Genomic DNA, 25,394 nt, shown 5'->3' with positions numbered 1-25,394 from the left:
TGCCCAGGAGTGGGATTGCTGGATCATATGGTAGTTCTATTTTTAGTTTTTTAAGTAACCTCCATACTGTTCTCCATAGTGGTTGTACCAATTTATATTCCCAACAGTGTAGGAGGGTTCCCTTTTCTCCACACCCTCTCCAGCATTTATTATTTGTAGACTTTTTGATGATGGTCATTCTGACTGGTGCGAGGTGGTACCTCATTGTAGTTTTGATTTCCATTTCTCTAATTTTTTTTGGAGTATAGTGGATTTACAATGTTGGGTTACTTTCTCCTGTACAGCAAAGTGAATCAGTTCTAAATATACATATATCCACTCTTTTTTTAGATTCTTTTCCCAGTAGGCCATTACAGAGTATTGAGTAAAGTTCCCTGTGCTATACCGTAGGTCCTTACTAATTATGTATTTTATATATAGTAGTGTGTATATGTCAATCCCAATCTCCCAGTTTATCCCTCCCTCCCTTTCCCCCCAGTAACCATAAGATTGTTTTCTACATCTGTGACTCTATTTCAGTTCTATAAATAAGTTCATTTGTACCATTTATTTTAGATTCCACATATAAGTTATATCATATGATATTTGTCTTTCTCTGTCTGACTTACTTCACTCAGTATGACAATCTCTAGGTCCATCCATGTTGTTGCAACTGGCATTATTTTGCTCTTTTTTATAGCTGAGTAATATTCCATTGTGTATATATACCACATCTTCTTTATCCATTCCTCTGTTGATGGACATTTAGGTTGCTTCCATGACCTGGCTATTGTAAATAGTGCTGCAATGAACATTGGGGTGCATGTATCCTTTCAAATTACAGTTTTCTTTGGGTATATGCCCAGGAGTGAGATTGCTGGATCATATGGTAGCTCCATTTTTAGTTTTTTAAGGAACCTCCTTACTGTTCTCCATAGTGGCTGTACCAATTTACATTCCTGCCAACAGTGTAGAAGGGTACCCTTTTCTCCACACCCACTGCAGCATTTATTGTTTGTAGATTTTTTGATGATGGCCATTCTGACTAGTGTGAGGTGATAACTCATTGTAGTTTTGATTTGCATTTATCTAATAATTAGTGATGTTGAGCATCTTTTCATGTGCTTCTTGGTCATCTGTATGTCTTCTTTTGAGGAATGTCTATTTAGATCTTCCACCCATTTTTTGATCAGTTTTTGTTGTTGTTTTTGTTATTGAGCTGCATGAGCTGTTTGTATATTTTGGAGTTTAATCCCTTTTTGGTTGCTTTGTTTGCAAATATTTTCTCCCATTCTGTGGGTTGTCAATTCGTTTTGTTTATGGTTTCCTTTGCTGTGTAAAAGCTTTTAAATTTCATTAGGTCCCATTTGTTTATTTTTGTTTTTATTTTCATTACACTAAGAGGTGGATCCAAAAAGATATTGCTGTGATTTATATCAAAGAGTGTTCTCCCTAGGTTTTCCTCTATGAATTTTATAGTATCCGGCCTTACATTTAGGTCTTTATCCATACTGAGTTTATTTTTGTGTATAGTGATAGAGAATGTTCTAATTTCATTCTTTTACATGTAGCTGTCCTGTGTACACAGCACCACTTATTGAAGAGACTGTTTTTCCTCCATTGTATATTCTTGCCTCCTTTGTCATAGATTAATTGAACATAGGTGCATGGATTTATTTCTGGAGGTTGTATCCTGTTCCTATATTTCTGTTTTTGTGCCAGTACCATACTGTCTTGATTACTGTAGCTTTGTAGAATAGTCTGAAGTCAGGAAGCCTGATTCCTCCAGCTCCATTTTTTTTTCTCAAGATTGCTTTGGCTATTTGCGGTCTTCTGTGTTTCCATACAAAGTTTGAATTTTTTTTGTTCTAGTTCTGTAAAAAATGCCATCAATAATTTGATAGGGATTGCATTGAATCTGTAGATTCCTTTGAGTAGTATAGTCATTTTCACAGTATTGATTCTTCCAGTCCAAGAACATGGTATATCTCTCCATCTGCTTGTGTCATCTTTTATTTCTTTCATTAGTATCTTATAGTTTTCTGAGGACAAGTTTTTTGCCTCCTTAGGTAGGTTTATTCCTAGATATTTTATTATTTTTGATGTGATGGTAAATGGGATTGTTTCCTTAATCTCTCTTTCTGATCCTTCATTATTAGTGTATAGCAAGAGATTTCTGTATCTTGCAACTCTAACAAATTCATTGATGAGCTCTAGGAGTTTTCTGGTAGCATCTTTAGGATTTTCTCTGTATAGGATCATGTCATCTGCACACAGTGACAGTTTTACTTCTTTTCCAATTTGGATTCCTTTTACTTCTTTTTCTTCTCTGATTGTCGTGGCCAGGACTTCCAAAACTATGTTGAATAAAAGTGGCAAGCGAGGACATCCTTGTCTTGTTCCTGATCTTAGAGGAAATGCTTTCAGCTTTTTACCATTGAGTATGATGTTAGCTGTGGGTTTGTCATATATGGCCTCTGTTAGGTTGAGGTAATTTCCCTCTTTGCCCACTTTCTGGAGAGTTTTTTATCATAAGTCGGTGTTGAATTTTGTCAAAAGTTTTTTCTTCATCTATTAAGATGATCATATGGTTTTTATTCTTCAGTTTGTTAATGTGGTATATCACATTGATTGGTTTGCATATATTGTAGAATCCTTGCATCCCTGGGATAAACCCCACTTGATCATGGTGTATGATCCTTTTAATATGCTGTTGGATTCTGTTTTCTAGTATTTTGTTGAGGATTTTTGCATCTATGTTCATCAGTGATTTTGGCCTCTGATTTTCCTTTTTTATGGTGTCTTTGTCTGGTTTTGGTATCAGGGTGATGGTGGCCTCATAGAATGAGCTTGAGAGTGTTCCTTCCTCTGCAATTTTTTGGAAGAGTTTGAGAAGAATGGGTGTTAACTCTTCTCTAAATGTTTGATGGAATTCCCCTGTGAAGCCGTCTGATCCTGAACTCTGTTGGAAGTTTTTAAATTCAGTACTTGTGATTGGTCTGTTCATATTTTGTTTCTTCCTGGTTCAGTCTTGGAACATTGTACCTTTCTAAGAATTTGTCCATTTCTTCTAGGTTGTCCATATTATTGGCATATAGTTGCTTGTGGTAGTCTCTTATGATCTTTCTTATTTCTGTGGTGTCAATTGTAACTCCACCTTTTTCATTTCTAATTTTATTGATTTGAGTCATCTCCTGTTTGTTTATTTATTTTTTTGATGAGTCTGGCTAAAGGTTTATCAATTTTCTCTTCTCAAAGAACCAGCTTTTAGTTTCATTGATCTTTTCTGTTGTTTTCTTTGTTTCTATTTCATTTATTTCTGCTCTGATCTTTATGATTGCTTTCCTTCTACTAACTTTGGGTTTTGTTTGTTATTCTTTCTCTGGTTGCTTAAGGTGTAAGTTTAGGTGCTTATTTGAGATTTTTCTTGTTTCCTGAGGTAAGATTGTATTTCTGTAAACTTGCCTCTTAGAATTCCTTTTGTTTCATCCCATAGGTTTTGGATCATCATGTTTTTGTTGTCATTTGTTTCTAGGTAGTTTTTGATTTCCTCTTTGATTTCTTCGGCGAACCATTGGTTGTTTAGTAACATATTGTTTAGTCTCCACGTGTTTGTGTTTTTACAGTTTTTTTTTCCTGTAGTTTATTTCTGATCTCATAGTGTTGTGGTCAGAAAAGATGCTTGGCATGATTTCAGTTTTCTTACATTTACTGAGGCTTGATTTGTGGCCCAATATGTGATTTTCCTGGAGACTGTTCCATGTGCACTTGAGAAAAAAGTGTATTCTGCTGCTTTCAGATGGAATGCTCTATATATATCAACTAAATCCATCTGGTCTAATGTGCCATTTAAGGCCTGTTTTTCCTTATTGATATTCTGTCTGGATGATCTGTCCACTGGTGTAAGTGGGTTGTTAAAGTCCCTCCACTATTATTGTGTTACTGTCGATTATCCCTTTTATGGCTGTTAGCATTTGGCTTATATGTTGAGGTGCTCCCACATTTCTCTAATAATTAATGATGTTATGCATTTTGTCATGTGCCTTTTGGCCATATGTATGTCTTCTTTGGAGAAATGTCTATTTAGGTCTGCCCATTTTTTCATTGGGTTGTTTGTTTCTTGATATTGGACTGTATAACTTTTTGTATGTTTTGGAAATTAAGCCCTTATTGGTCACATCACTTGCAAATATTTTCTTCCATTCCATAGATTGTCTTTTCACTTTGTTTTGCACAGCTTTTGCTGTGCAAAAGCTTATAAATTTGAATAGGATATTTTGCAGTTTCTTTAATGCCGATACAAAGCTAAATATATTGCCAAGAGAAGAATTGTGATAGAGAACACATTTTGTCATCTTTTAGCCCGTTAAGCCTTTAAGCAGTTGCTAAATGAAGTAAAAGGAGCATACTTTATAAAAGGTAGAGTCAAGGTTTAAACCATTTTTTGAGTCAGTTATAATCTCACATGATGCCAGTGGCTCATGTTTCCAGTTCTATTGCATCTTCTACAATCTTAGTTATAGTTGTTAATTGGCACTAATGAATGTGATGCTTTTAGGAAAGCAGTTGCCCCATCTGATCTAATTTGAGGTCATTTTTAGCATTTACTGAGCAAGTTAGTTTCGTGGAGAGGAGTTAAGGTCACAGAATAGAAAGGAGCATTTTACACAGAGTTAAATTTTGGTAGAAATATGACAACATGTTCTATAGGTATGGTTTTGCAATTACATTAACACCTTAAGGTATTGAAACCTTTTTACTCATGTACCCCTCAAACACGTATAATTTGACATATACTGTTTTTCTTCATAAGATTCAAATAATCCCAAAAGTGTAGTTTCTAACATTATAAATGTTGGTATGTAATGGTAAAATGGTAACATCACCCCTTTAAATGTATTCAATGGAATTTAAGTGTCAGAGATATTTGATACCCACTATCACCCACTTCAAATAATAAATAGAAATAGATTTTTTTTTTAATTTCCGAAGACAGTAAGCTTTAAAAAATGTCTTCTGGATTCAGTAATTAATCCAATTATATTTGTGCAAAGTTAATCAAACTATCCTAAATATATTACAGTTTTGATAAAGGATTATTAAACACAAAGTAAATTTCTTGAAATGCATTGTGTAATAAAATCGCAGGAGGTGAGGTTGAGCATCTGGACAGTGACTCCCTTAGAGTTATTTACCTTGTGGAAAGTCCTCTTGTATCTTTATACACCTCCCAGTTTGAATGTTGCTGCCTTAAGTGACTAGCTGCACCTTCTACAGGAGATTATTACAGTTACACAACATTGTTCAGTGACTAAGAGCAGGCACTCTAGAGGCAGACCACATGGGCTTGAATTCCAACTCTGAGCCCCAGCTTTTCCTATTAGTAATTGTGTAACTTTGGGAAATCTGCTTAACTCCACTGTTCCTCTGTTTTCTCACCTGTAAACTGAAGATAATAGTTGGCTGTTGCACAGGTAAAATGAAGTAATACTTCTGACATGCTTAGGGTAGTGTCTGACACATTCACGTTCACCATACAGTAAATTCTAGATAATCTTTTAAATTCTTTTGAGAATTTTAAAGCTATATCTTAAAGCGTCTGTGAACATTTCTCAGGCAGATTTAAGTAATTTGAGGATTATCCACTTATGCTTTCCTTACTTCTACCCTGGTCAGTCAGATAATTTTTCCACACTTCATATAAGTAGCTAGTAAAATTTTCCATATGCATGTGTATGCATACATATATTTGTATGCACAAGTATGTCTTCCTAAGACTGTGAGTACTTAATGTCTGCTCATGGCAGGGAAGTGAATTGTCTTTAGCCACAAATGTTTATTAAACACCTATTGAAAAGTGAAAGTTATATTCGACAAAGAGGAAAACTGACTCTAAAACTTGCCCTTGCTAAAGACTTACGAGATGTATGAAGATTAATAAACCAATTCTGAAAATAATCTGAATTTAAAAAAAATACAATCAACCTCTGATTTGAAAAGAAGCAATAAATTCAGAGTAACCTATACAAGGAAGTGACATAGATAACAGGAAAAGCAGGTAATAAGCAGGGAGAAAAAATTGTTCATACCTTAAATTTGTAAATGAATTAATAATGTAGCATCTAAGCAGAATCAAGGTATTAGAATTCAAGGTATAGATGTCTTTAATTTTTCCTTCTAAGAATTGTAATAAAAGTTATTAAGGACAAGATGATAATCTGACTTTATTACTAGAAATTTTTGCTAGCATTCCATGAACTGAACTCTGTTACACTGTTAGGAAACATAAGGATATAGTTACTCTGGTGTATTTCTTTTATATATCCTGATTCATAGAACTAGTAGTTTACCATTAAGATATTTTTCAAAATATGCTTTTTTATTTATATTCATGTTCATCTGCTTTTCCCCCTAGTGTATATTAGTTGAATAGGAAAGAACTGGAAAATTGAGAACTTTGACGTGAATGTTGGTATTTTGTGAGACTGTGGGATAAGAGAGATAGGACAGTTTCTCTCAAGTGTTACATCAGATATTTCTGCCTTTATAGTTATATACTCTGTTTAATTCAGCATTTATCTAGGGACTTTAAACTCCCTCCCTACCAAAGTTATATTGCATTTGAAAATTTTAAGTTCATTAGGAATAATTTTGTTGTAAAGGTTATTATTTTGAATATACTTTTGAAATACTGTATATCCTTCAATATCCCAGAACCAATGGGAGTCATTGTTATATTCATATAAAAACATTGCTTAAATAAGGTAGATATTTTATTAGGCCATACATAACACAGGAACTTTCTTAGAATATCACTTTCTTTGGTGCACCTGGAAAAAAATACTACAAAATTTGATTTTAGCTCACATGGTTATTGAGTCTCTTTATGCTTAGATATATTTTAGAATAGAATGGGGAATTAATTTTAATAAGGAGAATTCTATTCTGATATTGCGCTTCCATGATAAACTTTGAACCATGTTCCTGGGGTTTAAAAAAGTCTACTAGCCTAAAGTAAACTTTTAGAAAAGAAGTGTGTGTACTTCTCTACTGGTGTTTTAGGAGTAGGAATGTCTCAGTTGTTTTACTTTTCTCTAATATATATTCTTTCTGCCATAATTCTGTTCTGCCCTAAACCCTTTCCAAAACCACAAGAAATACTCCCATTTAGGGATCCCCTTAGTTCTTCCTTTCAGTATGTAGAACCTTTTGTCCTTCCTTTGCCCTTTGTATGTAGGCCTTTAGGAATTCTAAGTGTCTTAGGCTACAGTATTTCACTTCTGTGAAGGACCTTTTTTGTACATGATATTCTCTAACCCAAACGTTCTCTGAGGTCTAGGCCCCATGAACCTGTAAATGCAAAACAAAGTGATTTGGAAATCCTGAAAATATTACACTGGTTTTGACTTGTGCCATATTATGGACTTTTAAGTATATGTATGATTCAACTAAGCTAACAATGTTCCCCAAAAAACTTCCTTAGAGAACGCTATAATGAATAGATGATTTGTTTTTAACTTATCAGTAAAGCTTGTATAAATGTTTTTTTCTGTCTGAAGAATAGTGTGTGTTCTCTAGGTAAAAAAAACAGTCCACTTTCAGTCTTTTTATACAATATTTTGCTTAGCAATCCTTTTCCACTCTCATTGGGAATATTATAAGGATGGCTTAAGCTCTTTCTATGAATAAATGGTTTCCTAAGCTTTTTTACCTTGCTGGTTTTACATAACCATCAACTGGTACTTAGTCTTGAGTCTTAGTGTGCTCCCTCTTGGTTATTAGTTAACATATATTTTCACTATTTTTTTAAACACACATAGCATATTGTTATGGTTTTTACATGTCCCCCATCCCTAAGTTATAAAGTTCTTAAAGGCAGGAGCCATGATGTGCTTGGCTGTATTCCCCATGGCACCAGCTTAGTGCCTTGAATATGAGTACACAGTGAAATTTGTGATAAGCAGGAACTCAAAATATTTTTTTTTAAACAGATTTGGTTCATTTGACGTGTACGTCTTCTAAAACAGCAAGAGAAGATTTAGAACCAGTTGTGCAGAAATTGTTTACTCCATATACCGAAAAGGAGATAGGTAAGAACAATAATCAGTGATTCATGATGGAAAGGTAACGTGACCACTTTACTCCTCTTTAGAGATCTCAGGAAGGTTTCTGCAACCTGAATTGAAAGGTGATGTATTCAGCACCAATGCTTACATGTTTTACTAGGATGACTAAGCACATTCTCTTCCTAAAAATGGGGAAATATTTATAATGATAAGTGAAAAAGCTACATCTCACACACAATGTATATAATTAAGTGCAAAAAATACATTTATATGTGTACATACTCATATGCATAGAAAAATGACTGTCAGGAAATCTCTCAATTTTGGTGGGATTATGTATATTTTTTTCCTTTTAATTTCTTTATTTTATAGATGTTGTATGAAGAGCATATATTCCTTTATCAGAAAAAGTTATCTTCATTTATAAAGAAAAAAAAAAAACTTAGTTCAACTGAGAGAAGGTTAAGCTATTAATTGGCAAATGTAGGAATCCTTCATAACCAATAATTGTCTTTTCATACATAGCATGCTAGTGATGTGATAAATATTTAGCTTTCAAAACATATATGCCACTTTGCTGCCTACTCATGGTGGAAAGATGCTTTTCAACCACGAATTTTTTTTAACTTTTCTCCCCGCATCATAGGGTAGCCCTTGTAGCTGTGAATGGAGCAAATTATAGTGAATTCTATGTGTAGGTGATCAAAACATGGCCTAATGGATCTTATTCATTTATATGAAGTGACGGTGATTTTCATTATAGGATTTGGATGTCCACTTGAATCCTGGCCAGTTCATTAATTCATATATCTTCATTTTCTTTGGATGTTATGTTTGTTCAGGCAACCATTTATTTACCCCTACCTATTGTATTTCCTTTTAGCGCATCTTCTGTGTGTCTTGTTTGTTTTCTTTGCAAGATAGTGCATAAAGGGGCATTTACATTTACATAGGAAAACAAACTGCTCCGTTCTCAGGAGCTAATATCAATATAATTAATTTCTTTTTGGGCTGCTTGAATCAAATTCTGCAGTCTGAAAATTTACTTCACTTTAGTTTGGAATTTAATTTGTTTCATATTTACTTTTTTTTTCCATTGGAAAGTCTCATATAAATGTATTGTTAAAAATTTGATTGCAGAGTTACAGTACACAATAATATTCCTAAATGTAAAATGGAATAATAGTTTTATCTTTGGCTTTAGTTACCTTGCTTATAAAAACTCAGAATTCCTTCTTTATTTCTGAATTTTTTCATAATTTTTGGTTGTAATTTCATTGTGTGGTGGTCCTAAATAATATACTAAATTTGAATATTATATCATTGCTCTTCACTTTTTAAATGCATTTTCTTTTTTAAAAAATCAAGATGGGGAAATTACATATTCATTACTTAGCATCCTCTAGCCATTTTAAATTTTTAAACATTAATCTTAATGGTTAATGTGATCCCATTTTGAAATGCTTTATTGTTTAGAACCTGAGTGAAATTCTTTAGTAAGAACTATGTGCTCAGAGGGGTCCTCAGGTGCACTGAGGCACTGAAAAGCCAGTTTTCACTGACACATAGGCCTTTTTATCATCAGGATGAGGTAGTGGTCATATTTTAATTAAAATGTCAGAACAAATACTGTTGGAGTTATTGAAAATGAATCACCAGATAAAGTGAGCACTGGGCCATGGCAGGTCAAAGAGGCAAAGTCACCTGGAGAAGAGAACTCAATTCATTTTCCTGCCTAAATGAGGAAGAAGGAACTTTATGAGCAATATGGACTTTTAATACATTAAAGCACATCCTTCTCTGTAGCAAAAGCCCCTATTTTCACAGATTGATGGCTTTTACTATTATGTTTTAATTATTTGACAATGATATGAAACCTTATGATTTAAAGCTTTATAAATATTTTGTTTTAAAATGTGTGCCAGAGGAATAACATTATTTAAGCTTATTTTCTTTTTATTCGACTTATATGTTCTGTGTAGTGCTGTGCTTCCTGAGCTTTTGTGAAAGTCAGCCTAGTCACTTTGCAGTGAAGTTTATTTATCATATTAAAAGATAATGTTCTCTTCTCAAACACAGTACTTCTTTGCCTTTGTATCTGAGGAATCCAATAGCCTTGTGAAGGTATTCCTTCTATTCCTTCTCTTTCTTACTTGTTTGTGTTTAAGGTATCAGCTGGAGCTCGTAACATATGCTCTGTCTTAAGGAGCAGTTGTACTAATACTTCTAAGAGCCCTACTTCCCAGCCTCCTTTAAGAACATCAGAGATCTCTAAACTCTTCCCTACTTGACAGTCCAAGGAAATTTCAGATACTTTATGCTTAGTAAACCTGATTCTGCAAGTGAGAAAATGAGGTGATTGCTCACCATTCGTATGTGCATTAATTCTTCCAGATTCCATAATATCCTTCAAAGCATGGGTAGAACTTTCCTAAGTGATTTCTTATTTTACCCAGGAAATTGAGATTTTTCCATACAAATTGAAGCAAGAATTTCATTAGTACAATATCTTCAAATGTCTGCAGTGTAATATCATCACTGCACCATCTTTCTCTTTTTCCCTCCATTGGTTACAGCATGTGGCGTTATCTCATTCTGTCTCATTCAGTTCCTATCTCAAAAGAGCAGCACTGCCTAAAAGCAGGAATTCCCCTTATAGGTGTCATTTTGAAATAGGTGGCTGGTGAGGGTGTTTTTACTGAGCTGAGAAGGAAAATGCCTTATGTTAATTCCTTTTTGTATTTGTTGTGTCCAGTCTAGGTCACAGCTGTGGCAGTCTTCCTACTCTCTTGGTCTTGTGCTACTGTGCTATGTTGCTAAAATAGTTCACTCTCTCCCTAAACATGGCATGCAGCTATGGACTATTTGTTGCTTTTATTTGGTGTGTCACTGTTGATTTTCTTCAGCCTACTTTATTCTGTACTTGCCCCAGTTTAATTCGCCCAAGATTTTATTCTAAATTACCTATTACTTGTTTAGTCCTTTGCACAATCTAATTGAATGAAATGAGCTATTACAGAAAACCAGTTCTATTTCTGGCCAAGTGATGTATTCCTAACCAAACCTCGACAGCTTTAATAATTTTTTGACAATTTTGCACTGCACAATTGCATGTTATTTTTCCAGCTATCTCTCTGCCTTCCAGCTGGCCTCAAAGAAAGATGAAGCAATTACATGTTTCTTTGAGGATTTTAAGGTCAAAGCCCGATAACTCCCTTGTATCTAGAGCATTTATCTTCAGCCTATGTCAACTTTTCATCTTCCTCTCAGTTTCTTTTCAAATCTTCAACCTCTATGAAATTTCTTTCCTATAATTGAATTATTCATTTCCCCCAACTTTTACTGAGTGAAAGCCCTTCTCTGAGCTGGAACTTTCATAAAATATAAGATAAGCTCTCTTAGTATATGCTTAGAAATGGAATGAGCAATATTAAAGGACTTCCAGACCTTAGCTCACTTTTCTGCAATGCTCCTAGAGTCTGGTTTCACAAGTGATAGGCAGTATGTTTAACTATCTTCCTGTAAGATTTACTGAAACTAAGCTCACCAATAAATTTACTAAGAGCCATATGGTTTTAGCTGTGAAATATGAGTGTCTTATGTTCCTTTATTTTGTCAGTAAGTAGGTTTTGCCACCTATTGTGTGCTTTACATGAAGTTAGTGATACCTTAGACTCATAGATCTTAGCATTAGAAAGGGGCATCTTAAAGGATCACTTCATCCAGAGTTTCTTCATCCTATCACATTAATAATTATGGATTATTCAGGATGAACTAGAAAAAGAACATATTTGGTATTGTTGTAGTGGAGATATTTTAAATTAAGTATAATAAAAAACCTATTTGTCCTGAATTGGGGAATGGGACATTCTTTTTAACTGAAGATTGCAGTTAGCTAACTTTTCTACACTGATTATAAATCTACCAGTAAGAGTTAATTAACTAGATAATTATACCTTTAGAATTTTCTTTATGATTCACAAGGTGCCTTATGGTCTTGGGTAATCATCATGCACATCCTTTATTATCATTGTACAGCATTTGAATTTTTCTTCAGATTCAGGCTAAGAAAATACTGTAGTCAATAAATATATTAACGGCAATATTTTCTGTTTTCAACCAAAGTAAATATAATTATAACATTTCTAAAGAAGAGAGGCATAGAAATAATTATTAAGATAGCAAGAATTAGGCTTTAGGTATTGAGATTAAGAGGGCTGGATCTTTTAATAAGCACAGGATGCTTTGATTATACCTGAAAGCAAAATTAAAATTGGTTCAGAAATTATTCATTGAGCATCTGTTATGTGCTAGGCTCTGTATTAGGGAGCATGAAAGAGCAAGAGAATAAGGGCTAAGTCTACTTCATCTTTGTATCCCCAGCTCCTAGCCTGATGCCTAACACATAATAGATGCTTGCTGTAAATGAGAGAATGTGCACTGAAAACAACTTACAGTCTCATAATCATATTTTTGTTATTTGTTTGTTGGTTGGCATTACTTTTGTAATCTAGTAGGACAGAGTGTTAGTGAGTTAGGATCCAATTTTTAATCCTGTATATACTATTTTTTAATAACAGCTTTATTGAGAATCACATACCATACAATTCACCCATTTAAAGTATAAAATCCAATGTTTTTAAATGTATTGTTCAAACATCACCACAGTCAATTTTAGAATATTTCCATCACTCCAAAAAGAAACCCATACCTCATACCCATTAGCCATTAACCTGCACTTACGCTCAATTCCCCCACAGCCCTAGGTAACCCTAATCTACTTCCTGTCTTTTTTTTGAGGGTGGTGGGGCGGGTATGCCACGCAGTTTGTGGGATCTTAGTTCCCCAACCAAGGATTGAACCTGGGCCTCGGCAGTGAAAGCACTGAGTCCTAACCACTGGACCGCCAGGGAATTCCCCTACTTCCTGTCTTTATAGATTTCTCTATTCTGGTCATCTCATAATCCTGTATATAGTATTGACTTACTTTATAATTGTTTAAGTTGGTTTATCCATGTGAAACATAAGAAAATCAATTTATGTTAACTTCTCACTTCATTGGCATAATTTAAAGATGAATGTGATCATAAGTGCTTTCATACTGGTGATGAGAAATAAGAGAAATCCAAGGGAACATGACTGGAGTTAAATCTAAGTAACTTACTAATAATCAAAATAATTTTAAAAATCTAACTTGTCTTAGGTTGAAAAGCCATCATTGCTTGAAATATACACATGTATTAGAGTGTGTGGATACAGATTTACTATAGTTTACATACAAAGCTCTGATTTACTAAAATATATAGTGGTAGCTTTGTTAGCAATTGGCTACATGTTGTAGTAATTGAGAGGCATGTTGTGCTTTAGATGTAAGTAAAATTTATGTCTACATTTAGAAAATGAAGAAGTTGAAAAGCCAAGACTTCTGTGGGCTCTTTACTTCAATATGAGAGATTCTTCAGACGTCAGCAGGAACTCATATAATGATTTACCATCCAACGTTTATGTCTGCTCTGGCCCAGACTGTGCTTTAGGAAATGATAATGCAGTCAAACAGGTAAGGCTGTTGGTGTTTCTTGGTTTTATGTTAGGAAGTTGGTGTGGTAGGGAAAGTGAATTGTTTTTTTTTCCTCTAGGAGGTGTGAAAAGAAACTTAAAAAGCATCTCTCTCATTTAATAACATCTCTGCAATTTGCCCCTAAACTTTTTCTCGGTGAACAACAAAGCCACTTTAATATCAAATATTTTCACATTCTTCAATATAATGATGACCTACAAGAGATTATTTGAGTTCCATTGTGGGAATAAAGATAGAAGATGTTAGAAATACATATTCAGAAAAATGGATTTACAATGCCAGTATTCTAAAGAAACATTGCTTCTCATTTAAATGGTGGCCTATCATTGTATTTTGAAATACACAAACTTTTTCCTCTGTAAACTTGAGTCATTTCAAAAGGCGTATAACTAGTAAGGCATACAAAATGTATTTTTATTTTATTTTATTTTATTTTTTACAACTTTATTGCAGTATAATTGCTTCACAATGGTGTATTAGTTTCTGCTTTATAACAAAGTGAATCATACATATACATCTGTTCCCATATCCCTTCCCTCTTGTGTCTCCCTCCCTCCCACCCTCCCTATCCTACCCCTCCAGGCAGTCACAAAGCACTGAGCTGATCTCCCAGTGCTATGCGGCTGCTTCCCACTAGCTATCTACCTTACGTTTGGTAGTGTATATATGTCCATGCCTCTCTCTCACTTTGTCACAGCTTACCCTTCCCCCTCCCCATATCCTCAAGTCCATTCTCAAGTAGGTCTGTGTCTTTATTCCTGTTTTACCCCTAGGCTCTTCATGACATTTGTTTTTTTTTTCTTAAATTCCATATATTCCATATATATGTGTTAGCATACGGTGTTTGTCTTTCTCTGACTTACTTCACTCTGTATGACAGACTCTAGGTCTATCCACCTCATTACAAATAGCTCAATTTTGTTTCTTTTTATGGCTGAGTAATATTCCATTGTATATATGTGCCACATCTTCTTTATCCATTCATCAGATGATGGACACTTATGTTGTTTCCATCTCCGGGCTATTGTAAATAGAGCTGCAATGAACATTTTGGTACATGACTCTTTTTGAATTATGGTTTTCTCAGGGTATATGCCCAGTAGTGGGATTGCTGGGTCATATGGTAGTTCTATTTGTAGTTTTTTAAGGAACCTCCATACTGTTCTCCATAGTGGCTGTACCAATTCACATTCCCACCAGCAGTGCAAGAGTGTTCCCTTTTCTCCACACCCTCTCCAGCATTTATGGTTTCTAGATTTTTTGATGATGGCCATTCTGACTGGTGTGAGATTATATCTCATTGTAGTTTTGATTTGCATTTCTCTAATGATTAATGATGTTGAGCATTCTTTCATGTGTTTGTTAGCAGTCGGTATATCTTCTTTGGAGAAATCAGGCTCCCTGACTTCAGGCTATACTACAAAGCTACAGTAATCAAGACAGTATGGTACTGGCACAAAAACAGAAAGATAGATCAATGGAACAGGATAGAAAGCCCAGAGATAAACCCATGTCCATATGGTCACCTTATATTTGATAACAGAGGCAGGAATGTACAGTGGAGAAAGGACAGCCTCTTCAATAAGTGGTGCTGGGAAAACTGGACAGCTACATGTAAAAGTATGAGATTAGATTACTCCTTAACACCATACACAAAAATAAGCTCAAAATGGATTAAAGACCTAAATTTAAGGCCAGAAACTATCAAACTCTTAGAGGAAAACATAGGCAGAACACTGTATGACAGAAATCACAGCAAGATCCTTTTTGACCCACCTCCTAGAGAAATGGAAATAAAAACAAAAATAAACAAATGGGACCTAATGAAATTTAAAAGCTTTTGCACAGCAAAGGAAGCCATAAACAAGACCAAAAGACAACCCTCAGAATGGGAGAAAATATTTGCAAATGAAGCAACTGACAAAGGATTAATCTCCAAAATTTATAAGCAGCTCATGCAGCTCAATAGCAAAAAAAACCAAACAACCCAATCCAAAAATGGGCAGAAGACCCAAATAGACAAAATGTATTTTTAAAATGGAACATTTTTAAGGCACATTCTTACCATGGAAAAGAACATATAGTTTTTCACAATTAACATGATTCCTTTAATGTTTTGACACAAGCTGGTGTCCCAAAGCTACTATAATAGCTGCTGAGGAGTATGTTAAATCAAGGTGGAATTTTGTGACAGCACTCCTGGGCAGGGTTATGAATAGGTACAGGGCAGGTGATACAAAATGCCAAAAGTGAATTATGAGTCTACTAAGCTGAAAATTCATATGCATGTACAAACACACTTTTCTGCACTTGACAGGAAGAGAAGAGCAGAAAATACCGTTTTTTAAGGTATAAGTCTAAACTTTTCACCAATATAGTTGGCTCATCTGTTTATTGAAACAATAAATGGATAATTTAACGTTGTTCTAAGACCACAGATGGAAGTTTCATTCCCAGTAGTGGTAGGGATCTTATAGGAGCAGATGGCCTTTTTGAGCCTTTAATCTAATTTTTAGGCATAGCAGCAAGGCTATGACCTATACATTTACAGTTTTTTACCAGATTCTTTGTTTCTCATCTTCAGAGTCTAGTGGTGATCCAGGATAATCATATTTAATCAGTGATAACAAACAAAAATAGGAAGTCACATCTCTCATCCATCATTTATTCTGTTAGTTTAATAGGAACTCAGGATGGTTCAATATCTACATTTATGGCTTAAAATGGCCAAGTCATTTTTACTTTGATGGTCCATTTTTTTCCAAGAAGAAATTACCAGCAAGTTATCAGCCAGGTAACTTTATTCCTGAGTGAACTTTAATGTTTTTTTTTAACCAAAATGGAAGGCCTTAAATAAGGACTTAATATGAAGTGCTAATATGATCTAAACTGCAAGCTAAAAGATTATAATTAAAGGATAATTTTATCATGAGATAATGATTCCCAAGAAGATAGACTTGAGTGCAGTGTTTTCACAGAAGAAAACAGTAATAATGCTAGTTAGGGTGCTAATTGTTGTATACTATTAATTATAAGTAGGTTTATATTTGTTATACAGCTTTTAACCTCACATCAGTTTGGGAAGAAATATTATAATGCCTACTTTAAAGGGCATCAATAATAACATTTTAAAAATAGCCAGTTTATTCAGATAAAATCTGTTCTAATTCCAGTATGTCATGCTGTGTTCATCCCAAACACTAACTGATGACTCTGTTTTCGAAATTATCTCTAAAAGCCCTTCAGAATATCACCTAAGCTTTGCCTGTGTAGGAAACATAAGTACCTGCAGATTTCATTTTTCTTTTTCTCTATTTTTTTTGAAATAAAATGCTTCATTTTGCTAGTTGGCAAGTTTGCATCTGCTCTTCTTATTTGTAAATGTATAGATGTTGAATAACATAGACCTGTCTCTCTTGTGTTCATATGAAGCTATTTATGATTTGAAGACATATTAAAAATATAAAGTAATCTGATCTGTTTATTACTCACAAGTTAAAGTCGTGTGCAGGAGCATACCATGACATTCCCTATTATGTGAATCTTTCTGTGACTTGCTAGTTATTGTAGTTTATGTTACTCCAGTTTTTTTCTGAACCTGACATAGATACTTCTTTTCTTAATACAGGGAGTGTTTCATTTACCCACAGATACTGATGAACAGACTGGTCTATAGTCCCTACTTGTCTATACTCCCAAGCCAGTGATAGCTCCCTCCTTCTTCAGGAGCCCCCATTGCCTAGGAGCTGCCACTGCCTTGGGAGCAAGAATAGTTAAATAGTACTGTACTCTGTATTATACTTAAGGTATGAAATGGGTTATATTGGCTGATGTGGACTGGGCTGGCAGTCTAACCACCATGTAGAATGTTTTTCATATGGACAGATCAGCATCTTGCTTATGACTTTTGGTACATAATTTGTAAGTTGAACACCAGCTTTATAGGTCGTAGGAACTGTCAAGTTGCTCACATAGTGCAGTAGCATTCACTTTCTCAAGCCATTGAGGGAGAGGGCAATTTTAGGTGTCATATCTTCTGAAGCTTCCATTCATTGAGCATTTTCTATATGCCAGGCATTGTCCTAATCATCTCATATATATTATTGTATTTGGTTCTCACAACAACCCTATGAGTTAAGTATCTGTGATATCCCCATTTTGCAGATGAGGAAACTAAGCCCCAAAGGGGCTAAATAACTTTTCCAGAGATCACATAGCTGTTACATTTTTTATCCAAGATTTAACCTCAAGTCTGTAGGACCCCAGTGCTTGTACACTCATCTCGTATACTATGCTACTTTCAACTCGTTAATGCAGATACATCCTAAATACATTAAACTGCTAGATTGACAAAATATTTGTTTTGTGTAGATGTATGTTTAAGAAACATAGGAATATCTAAATAACTCAGTGTGTCCTCTCTGTACTTCCCAATATAAGGAAACTAATTCACAATATAATTAGCCCTTTTTAATTATTTTAACCACATGAAAGTCTTTACCCTTTAAGCTAACTTCTGGCTTTAAAAGAGCAAGGAAGATTAAAAGTTGACAGTTAAGTACTCTGAACCAACCTCTTGGTGACAACTCTCAGAACTGGGGCTTAGTTGACAAATGAAATGAAGTTCACCAAGAAGCATTAGATAGACCTTCCAGAAAGTGGCAGTTGACCCTAAAAGGTTCCAACAGTTGGAAAAAGGAGAGACTTGGGAAAGACTGGAGTCTGGCTGTAGGAAATTGGCATCAGAGAGGGCCAATGGCAGTGAGCTGAAGGTGGCATTTCCACAAGCAGGTAGAACACAAATAAAAGCAGGGCAGCAACCTGCAATTGTTTGGCAGTCTTAGGACACACATTGTTCATGACAGGGATATACAAAAACAGGTCGAGTGGGATCTAGCCACAGGGACTGGAGTTCAGGAGAAAATCTATCCTAGAGGGAGGTGGCAAAAGGGAGACTAGGTGTGAGATACAGAGGAATTGGAGTAGAAGTAAGAGGAACAGTAATAATAGTAATAATAATAATTGTTACAATATTTATATTCAACATTTGTATAATATACAGTTTCTAAAGTTCTTCCATTTATATATATATATATATATATATATATATATATATATATATATATATATATATATATTAAAATATATATATAAAAAGAGAGATAGAAAGAGAGATTCTACTCCATGCCTGGCACTAAGGATTCAGAGTTAACTAAAACCCAGTCATTATTCCTGGATGAATCACTGTCTGGTAAAGGAGAAAAACGTGTAAACAAATGACATTGCAGTGTGGTATATGCAATAAGAGAATGATATCGAAAGTATAAATGTAATATAGAGGAGCCATGAGTTGTATCTAGGAGTCAGATAACCTTACAGGGAAGAATATAAAAGATGAGTAACAATTCTTCATCCAAGTGATAGACAATCAAATTGATAGCATTTGCTCCAGCCCAGGGTGTAAACATCATGGTATGTTTGAAAAAGTACCGATAAACAGGTAACAGTGTAGCAAAAAGCCTGAGAGGCAGAGATGGGATGAAGAAAAAGATGATGAGACCAGAGAAGATAGGCCTGAAGGGTGTTGTTTGACATAATAAGTATCTTGGATTTTTATCCTGTTAGAAGAGTTTTAAGCCAAAAAAAGGCATAAACAGAATTTCATATTCCACTGACCCTTCTAAGGGCAGCATAAAGGTGGATTACACAGGGGAACCCTAGAGGCAAAGTGACCAGTCCAGTTCTGAGATGTTGCAGTTGTCCAGAGGAAAGATGGTGCATATCTGGGCTATGTCTCTAGTGGAGGAACAGGTGGAGTCAAGAACTAAGAGATAAAATTGATAGGATTTGCTGATTGATTGCATGCAGAGAGTAAAGGAGAAGGAGAACTTCTATAGGCAGACAAGGTAGAGATAACAGACACAATGACCATTAGAGGAACTAAAGTGTGAGGTAGAGGCTCTGTCTGACCTCAGTCCTGCTTCTAGGGACTAAATGTCTCCAGCAAAGATGTATATGGTAAGACCCCAGGATGGAAGCAAAGCAGGCATCTCAAATATTTACTTTCAAAATATCCATAATAAAATGGCACGTCTAAAAATATAACTTTGAACTATACTTAAGAAGGAAAGAAGCTATTTTTCTCTCCCTGTCCCTTCTTTCAACTCGACATCAAAGCTCAAAAGTTTCTGCTTAACCAACCCTTCACCCTATCCCAAAAATACTGGTTTTATTCACCTGATGTAGGAGTTTACCAGCTATAGATGGCCAAATGGCAAATAGTTTTGATTTTGCAGCCCATATAATGTATGTATATAATTGCAACTACTCAACTCTGCCATTGCAGTGCAAAAGCAGCTGTAGACCATAGATAAATGAATGAGAGTAACTGTGTTCCAATAAAGCTTTATTTATGAAAACAGGCAGCAGACTGGATCTAGCATGTGGGCCATAGTTGTCAACTCCTGGCCTAATGGATGACCTTGCGTGTACTTTGGGAAGAAGGGTTGAAGTGGTACAGACAGACATTGTAACGTTTAAAGCAAAACAAGCATATGTTTAAAACCCTTTAATGATGTTCTTTTACCAGTAGGCTAGAGTGCAAGCTCCCTAGCCTGGCAGGGACCCTTATCTAACAAAGAACTGTATTCATCTAAATAATAGCAGGAATATGTTTAGAATAGAATAACAGTGCTACTTGCCACATTTACTTTCTTGTATGTGTGTGTATTTGTTGTTGTTAATTAAGATCACATTTACTTTATTATTCTCTTACCCTGCCAGACTAAGCTCAGCTTAAATCTCAACATTTTAATTTATGTTATTATTAATAACAATGATTACAGTTACCAAATAGAGAGGCTTACTCTCTGCCATTCTATAGGCAAGGAGGGCAAGACTCAGAAGCTGAGTAAGCATTCCCCAGATCACATCGCTGCTAAGTGGCAGAGCCAGCATTTGGGCATGGTTATCTATTCAGTGTCCATTGTCTTGGACACTGTGTTATATTCCTCAAAGCACAGGGAGAGGAAAATTAGAAAAGCAAATAGTTCAGCAAACAATGAAGAATTTTCTTGATTTGAACAATGACTTGTTAAACTTAGTATTTGCTAAATTAGACTGTACAAATATCACAAACAGGCTCTATTAGGAAATTATATAAAGGATATTAAGGGAAATTGTGTTTCTGTTGACATGTAGAATGAATGACCTTAAAATCTCAACTATCTGAGCACTTCATAAAGAGTCTTAGCAAGTACTGATATTCTTGAAGGGTGGGCCTGAATGAATGTATAAATTAGAGGGAGAAAAGTCACGGAGTTCTGAAAGCAGTTTTTAGAAGGTCATGTGTGCTATGTAAAGTTCTATAACTTAAAGAATATTTTAAGGGTGATACTTCATTTTTTGATAGTTCCAGAAAGGCATATACATTTTAAGTTAATGTTCAAAAACTCTTGTGCCCTTTCTTCCCTGGCCAGGCTGAAGCACTTTTCCAACAAATCTGCCCCAACGAAGACTTCTGTCCACCCCCACCAAATCCTGAAGACATTATCCTGGATGGAGACAGTTTACAACCAGAGGCTTCAGAATCCAGTGCTATACCAGAGGCCAACTCAGAGACTCCCAAGGAAAGCGCAAATCTGAGAAACCCAGAGGAGCCCTCTGAATAACGAGTATACACCAAACTGAATAGCACATTTTGGAAAATCCTCCTAGCCTCAGAGTCCTCTTGATGGAAGAACTGTTTGAAAAATGTTACAAAGCAGCAGCCAGTTGACATGCAGAATTACCAAGAGAAACAGATGATAGAAATCCAAAAGGGAATTTTCCTTAAAAAGACATTCCAAGACCACAAAACACTTGTAAAGCACATTGACTTGCCTGCGTTAAGATACCAAACCTGTGGAATTAGCAGATACAAATTATAAATGGATTGATTCCCAGAAATATAGCTATGTTTAAGAAAGTGATCCTATGCATTGTTAATAATTCTATGGTATTAGGACAGCTTTTGCTTGCCACTTTGGATCTTTGTTTGAAAACCACATCTTCAAAATCTGCTTACATATTTCATTTGATTATTTGAGTTATATTTTCTTTATGGGTATGAGCATCGTGACACAAATGATAAAAGCATACATAAATATAGCTGATAAAAACTAAAGTGTCATGATCCAGGCAGGAGCCTATGCTTGAAATAGAGGTTTGTTTTGTTTTCTATCTTGAGTATTGAAAATGCTAATATTAAAGTAGACATTTTTACAAACAAGTCATGAGTTCATTACTCAGTGTTTTTTTTTTCTTTTAAATGTTAGTAGTGATATTTGTATGTGAATCCTGAACACACTAGGAAGGTTCAATACTGAAGAAATGGAAAGATTTGAATAGGCTCATTGGTATTTGGAAATTCTGTCTAGTCGGGTATCTGGAGCACTAGCCTAATTGTCTATGGACCTAATTTAGTCTTAGCTATGCCACCGATGATATTAAGCAAATTGTTTAACTTCTGGGCCTCAGTTTCTCCATATGTCTACTGTATGAGAATGATTTTGAAGATAAATGCAGTGCCATCCTTAGAATGTTTTTTCTGGAATAAAAGTTGTTTTAGAATTTTCTCATTGACTTGGGGGTGAATATCAAAGATCTCATGCAGCAAATAATTGTTTGCTGTCACCTCCCCCAACACAATAGATCACAGTGTTCTTATTGCATTAAGCTTTTAAAATAAAAGTCTATTTCCTTAATTAATATTTTATAGTCTAATAGAAAAGTAAACATAGTAACATGGAATTGTGGTTTTGAATCTTAATAAGGAAAACAGTCTATAAACTCTTCGTATTCCTCTTCTAGTAGGTAAACCTGAAACCACCAAGGACTCTAAATAGAATATGACAATTGGTAAACCCTAAGATGCACTTAACATAAAAATATAAGGGCTGTACATAGGCAGCAAATCTAGTTACAGTGACAGTGCCTATATTAAAATCTTTCCAAATGCCAAGCTCTAATGGTTTACCTTTTTTGAGCAATAGTTTGGACTCAACAACTTATTTCAATAAATAAATACATTAAAAGTGCGTTGTCATTCAGTCTGGCCTATCTTGCTGATCAGAGAGCCATAGCTGCAGTAGAAAGCACATAGTTCTTACATACTTCAGCTGCAGCAGGGCTCTGACCTCTCCAGACTTCAGAGATCTTAAAGGAAGCCAGCTCTGTCAGGTCACAGACTCATGAGAAATGGAAAGAATCAAGGAATGTAGCTCTTGCCTCACCTTTTAAACCCCCCTGCAGATATAGCTGAATCCAGAAGAAAATCTTCCCAGCCTCTCAGGCTACTCCTAATCCTTCTCCCCATTGTATAGCCTCTCCCCTATCTCTTTAATCCCCTCTATCCCTTTCTTCCCCTTTCATAATGTTATACAAATCAGGGACAATAGAATCACATTATAACCTACTTTGTTATATGGATTCAGATCTATCTTAAATCATATTTCCTGAAACCCAACTACGGCATGCGCTAAATGCACAATACATACCTATAAGCACCGGGTATTGGCTCTGCCCCACAGTACCAGCAATATAAAAGCTTCCACTATATGAGAGTATTGAGTCTGAATACAATTGCAGTAAGCTGCACCAATTAAGATATTGTACTTTGTTATAGTCTTAGAGTTAAGGCCTCTTGATGCAGCATGCACACTTATGTAAACAGCCAATCAGGGTACACCCAGAATGACTAGAAAAATACTGATAGCTTTACTACAGCTCTCTAAAACAATGAAGGAGATATTCTGTGGTCTCATGGCCCAGTCCATACTGTACCCTATTTCATCCATTAGCCAGCATCGGAATTTCTCTTCCAGGTTATTTATTAAATACGGTTGAAATGTTTAAAAGCTCCTGAATATGATTAGTGATGATTAAGATAATACACAACTGTTAAAAACCTTGTGTTAGAGAACTTTAGATATTTCCTGTTGCCTCAGAATGTAATAGAAATTATTCTAAGAGCATTCTTTTCAGCTATCTTAATTACTGCATATACTTGTTTTCATAGCTTTAAAGGAAAACCTTTTAGTTTTGTTGTAAAACCATAAACCTGAAGTCATATGAATAAAATATAGATGCTGTATGTGATGCAGAAATTTCAGTAGCTAATTTTAAATTTTGAAAATAGCTATTATCAAAGAATTTTTATTCATGTGTTTAAAATGTTTGTTATGCATGCTTCTTATTAACCAAAAATGATAATACCATTCAGTTTAGTGATCAACATGAAAACTGGTTACTAACCCTATGTTGCTACTGTATTTTTGTCTAGTTGGTATGCCTACCCAGAAAAAGATAGATATATATGATATGTATATTATAAATATATATTTTTCTATAGGAAAACTGAGTTATAATTTCCCCATCTTCTATGATATCTAGCTGCTCATAGGAAAATAGTCATGTTAATGGTTAACTTCTGGAATAGTAGTTTCTGAGATGGGCAGCACTTTGTGTAAAATAATGGCCACACTAATGATTAACTTCGGTCACAGCTGTAGTTCTGGAGAAGGCAGCCCTTTGTCTAAAGTCCTAAAAACCTTGAAAAATTTTTGTTGAAATTTGATTGCTAAATAGTAGTGATCCTTCAAAGCAGTTTTCTTACAAATAAGTTATTTACTGCTATTGGTATTGGATAATTTCTCTCTTAACTCTTGATTGATGTTCTTATATGCATTTCCAAAAGCATGAATATATGATTATTCATAATTTGCACACTGTAACAGTAAGTTTTCAGAGGAAATAAAGTCTGTTTTTAATGCCTTTCAGGCGTGGTATCCTATTTTTTAATATTAAAAGTTTGTATATATACCAAGAAATTAAAAATTGTCTTGGAACTGATTTATTTGTTGATAACGGTCTATTACTTAAATTCTTAGCTAATTGTCCAGCTGTATACTTGGTTTTATTTCTAGGCGTCTGCCAACTGTGTCAGGTTTGTGAAAAAGGCAATCAAATGATACATGGTTATGGTTTACTTAGCAAACTGTTCTAGATGCCAGCATCAGATCTCATTCTGTTTGAAATCAGTGTTCTGAGGCATGGGATATGCCTTTACAATACATTACCTGCAAACTGTTTTTGCATCTCATTTAGTGTATGAGAATCTGAAACGTTTTTCTTATTTACTTGCTGAATGAGAACCTGAAGTGTTTTTCTTTGTGGTCGTTGAGTCCCCAACAGCTTACTTGCAACAGATAAGAGACTGCTGATGTTCTCTTCATGCAGAAATCATTCACTGAACTATGATTTGTTCTTGAATCAAATAATTAAAGAAGAGTGACATTTTCTGTCAATTCCAAGTCATTTTTAAACCTTCCCAGACAGGACATATTCAAAAGATAACATCATTATTTCAAAACTAGCAATTTATCTGTGAGATTATTAATGAATCAAGTTTAAGAAAGATAAGGTTAATTGAATTTTTAAACAAGTAGCTGTATTATCCTTCAAGCACCTTGAAGTTCATGAGTATTCACACTTTCTTTTTCTTAAACAAGTGTTTTGATATGTTTCAATTCTCTTCTTTAATGATGGCTTTTTAAAAATGCAAGAGGTTTAACACAACATCCCAGGTCACACTTTGAAAGCTACTTTTCTTTCTATTAACATAGTTTAGCTGTGGGGCTGCAATGAGATGCCCTTCCCGTACAAGTTGCCACGTCTGCTCTTTCTAGTGATGATGACTCTTAGGATCATTTGACAGGTAATCATTAGAACTT

General features: G+C 34.8%; 1 protein-coding gene across 1 annotated transcript in view; it reads left to right on the top strand.

Annotated features, from left to right (window-relative positions):
• CHM (CHM Rab escort protein) overlaps nt 1-24,426 on the top strand; it is a 185,111-nt gene extending 160,685 nt beyond the window's left edge. The window contains exons 13-15 of the mRNA XM_082610723.1: nt 7,971-8,069; nt 13,442-13,602; nt 21,102-24,426. Of these exons, the coding sequence (XP_082466849.1) occupies nt 7,971-8,069; nt 13,442-13,602; nt 21,102-21,293 (452 nt within the window). The 3' untranslated portion in view covers nt 21,294-24,426. The remainder of the gene's footprint in view (nt 1-7,970; nt 8,070-13,441; nt 13,603-21,101) is intronic.
• The last annotated feature ends 968 nt before the right edge of the window (nt 24,427-25,394 follow it).

Source organism: Mesoplodon mirus, assembly GCF_964341445.2.
Source record: "Mesoplodon mirus genome assembly, chromosome: X".
In the NCBI taxonomy this organism is placed as follows: Eukaryota; Metazoa; Chordata; class Mammalia; order Artiodactyla; family Ziphiidae; genus Mesoplodon; species Mesoplodon mirus.
The sequence above is the reverse complement of the archived record's forward strand: the minus strand, read 5'-3'. Positions and strand labels throughout refer to the sequence as shown.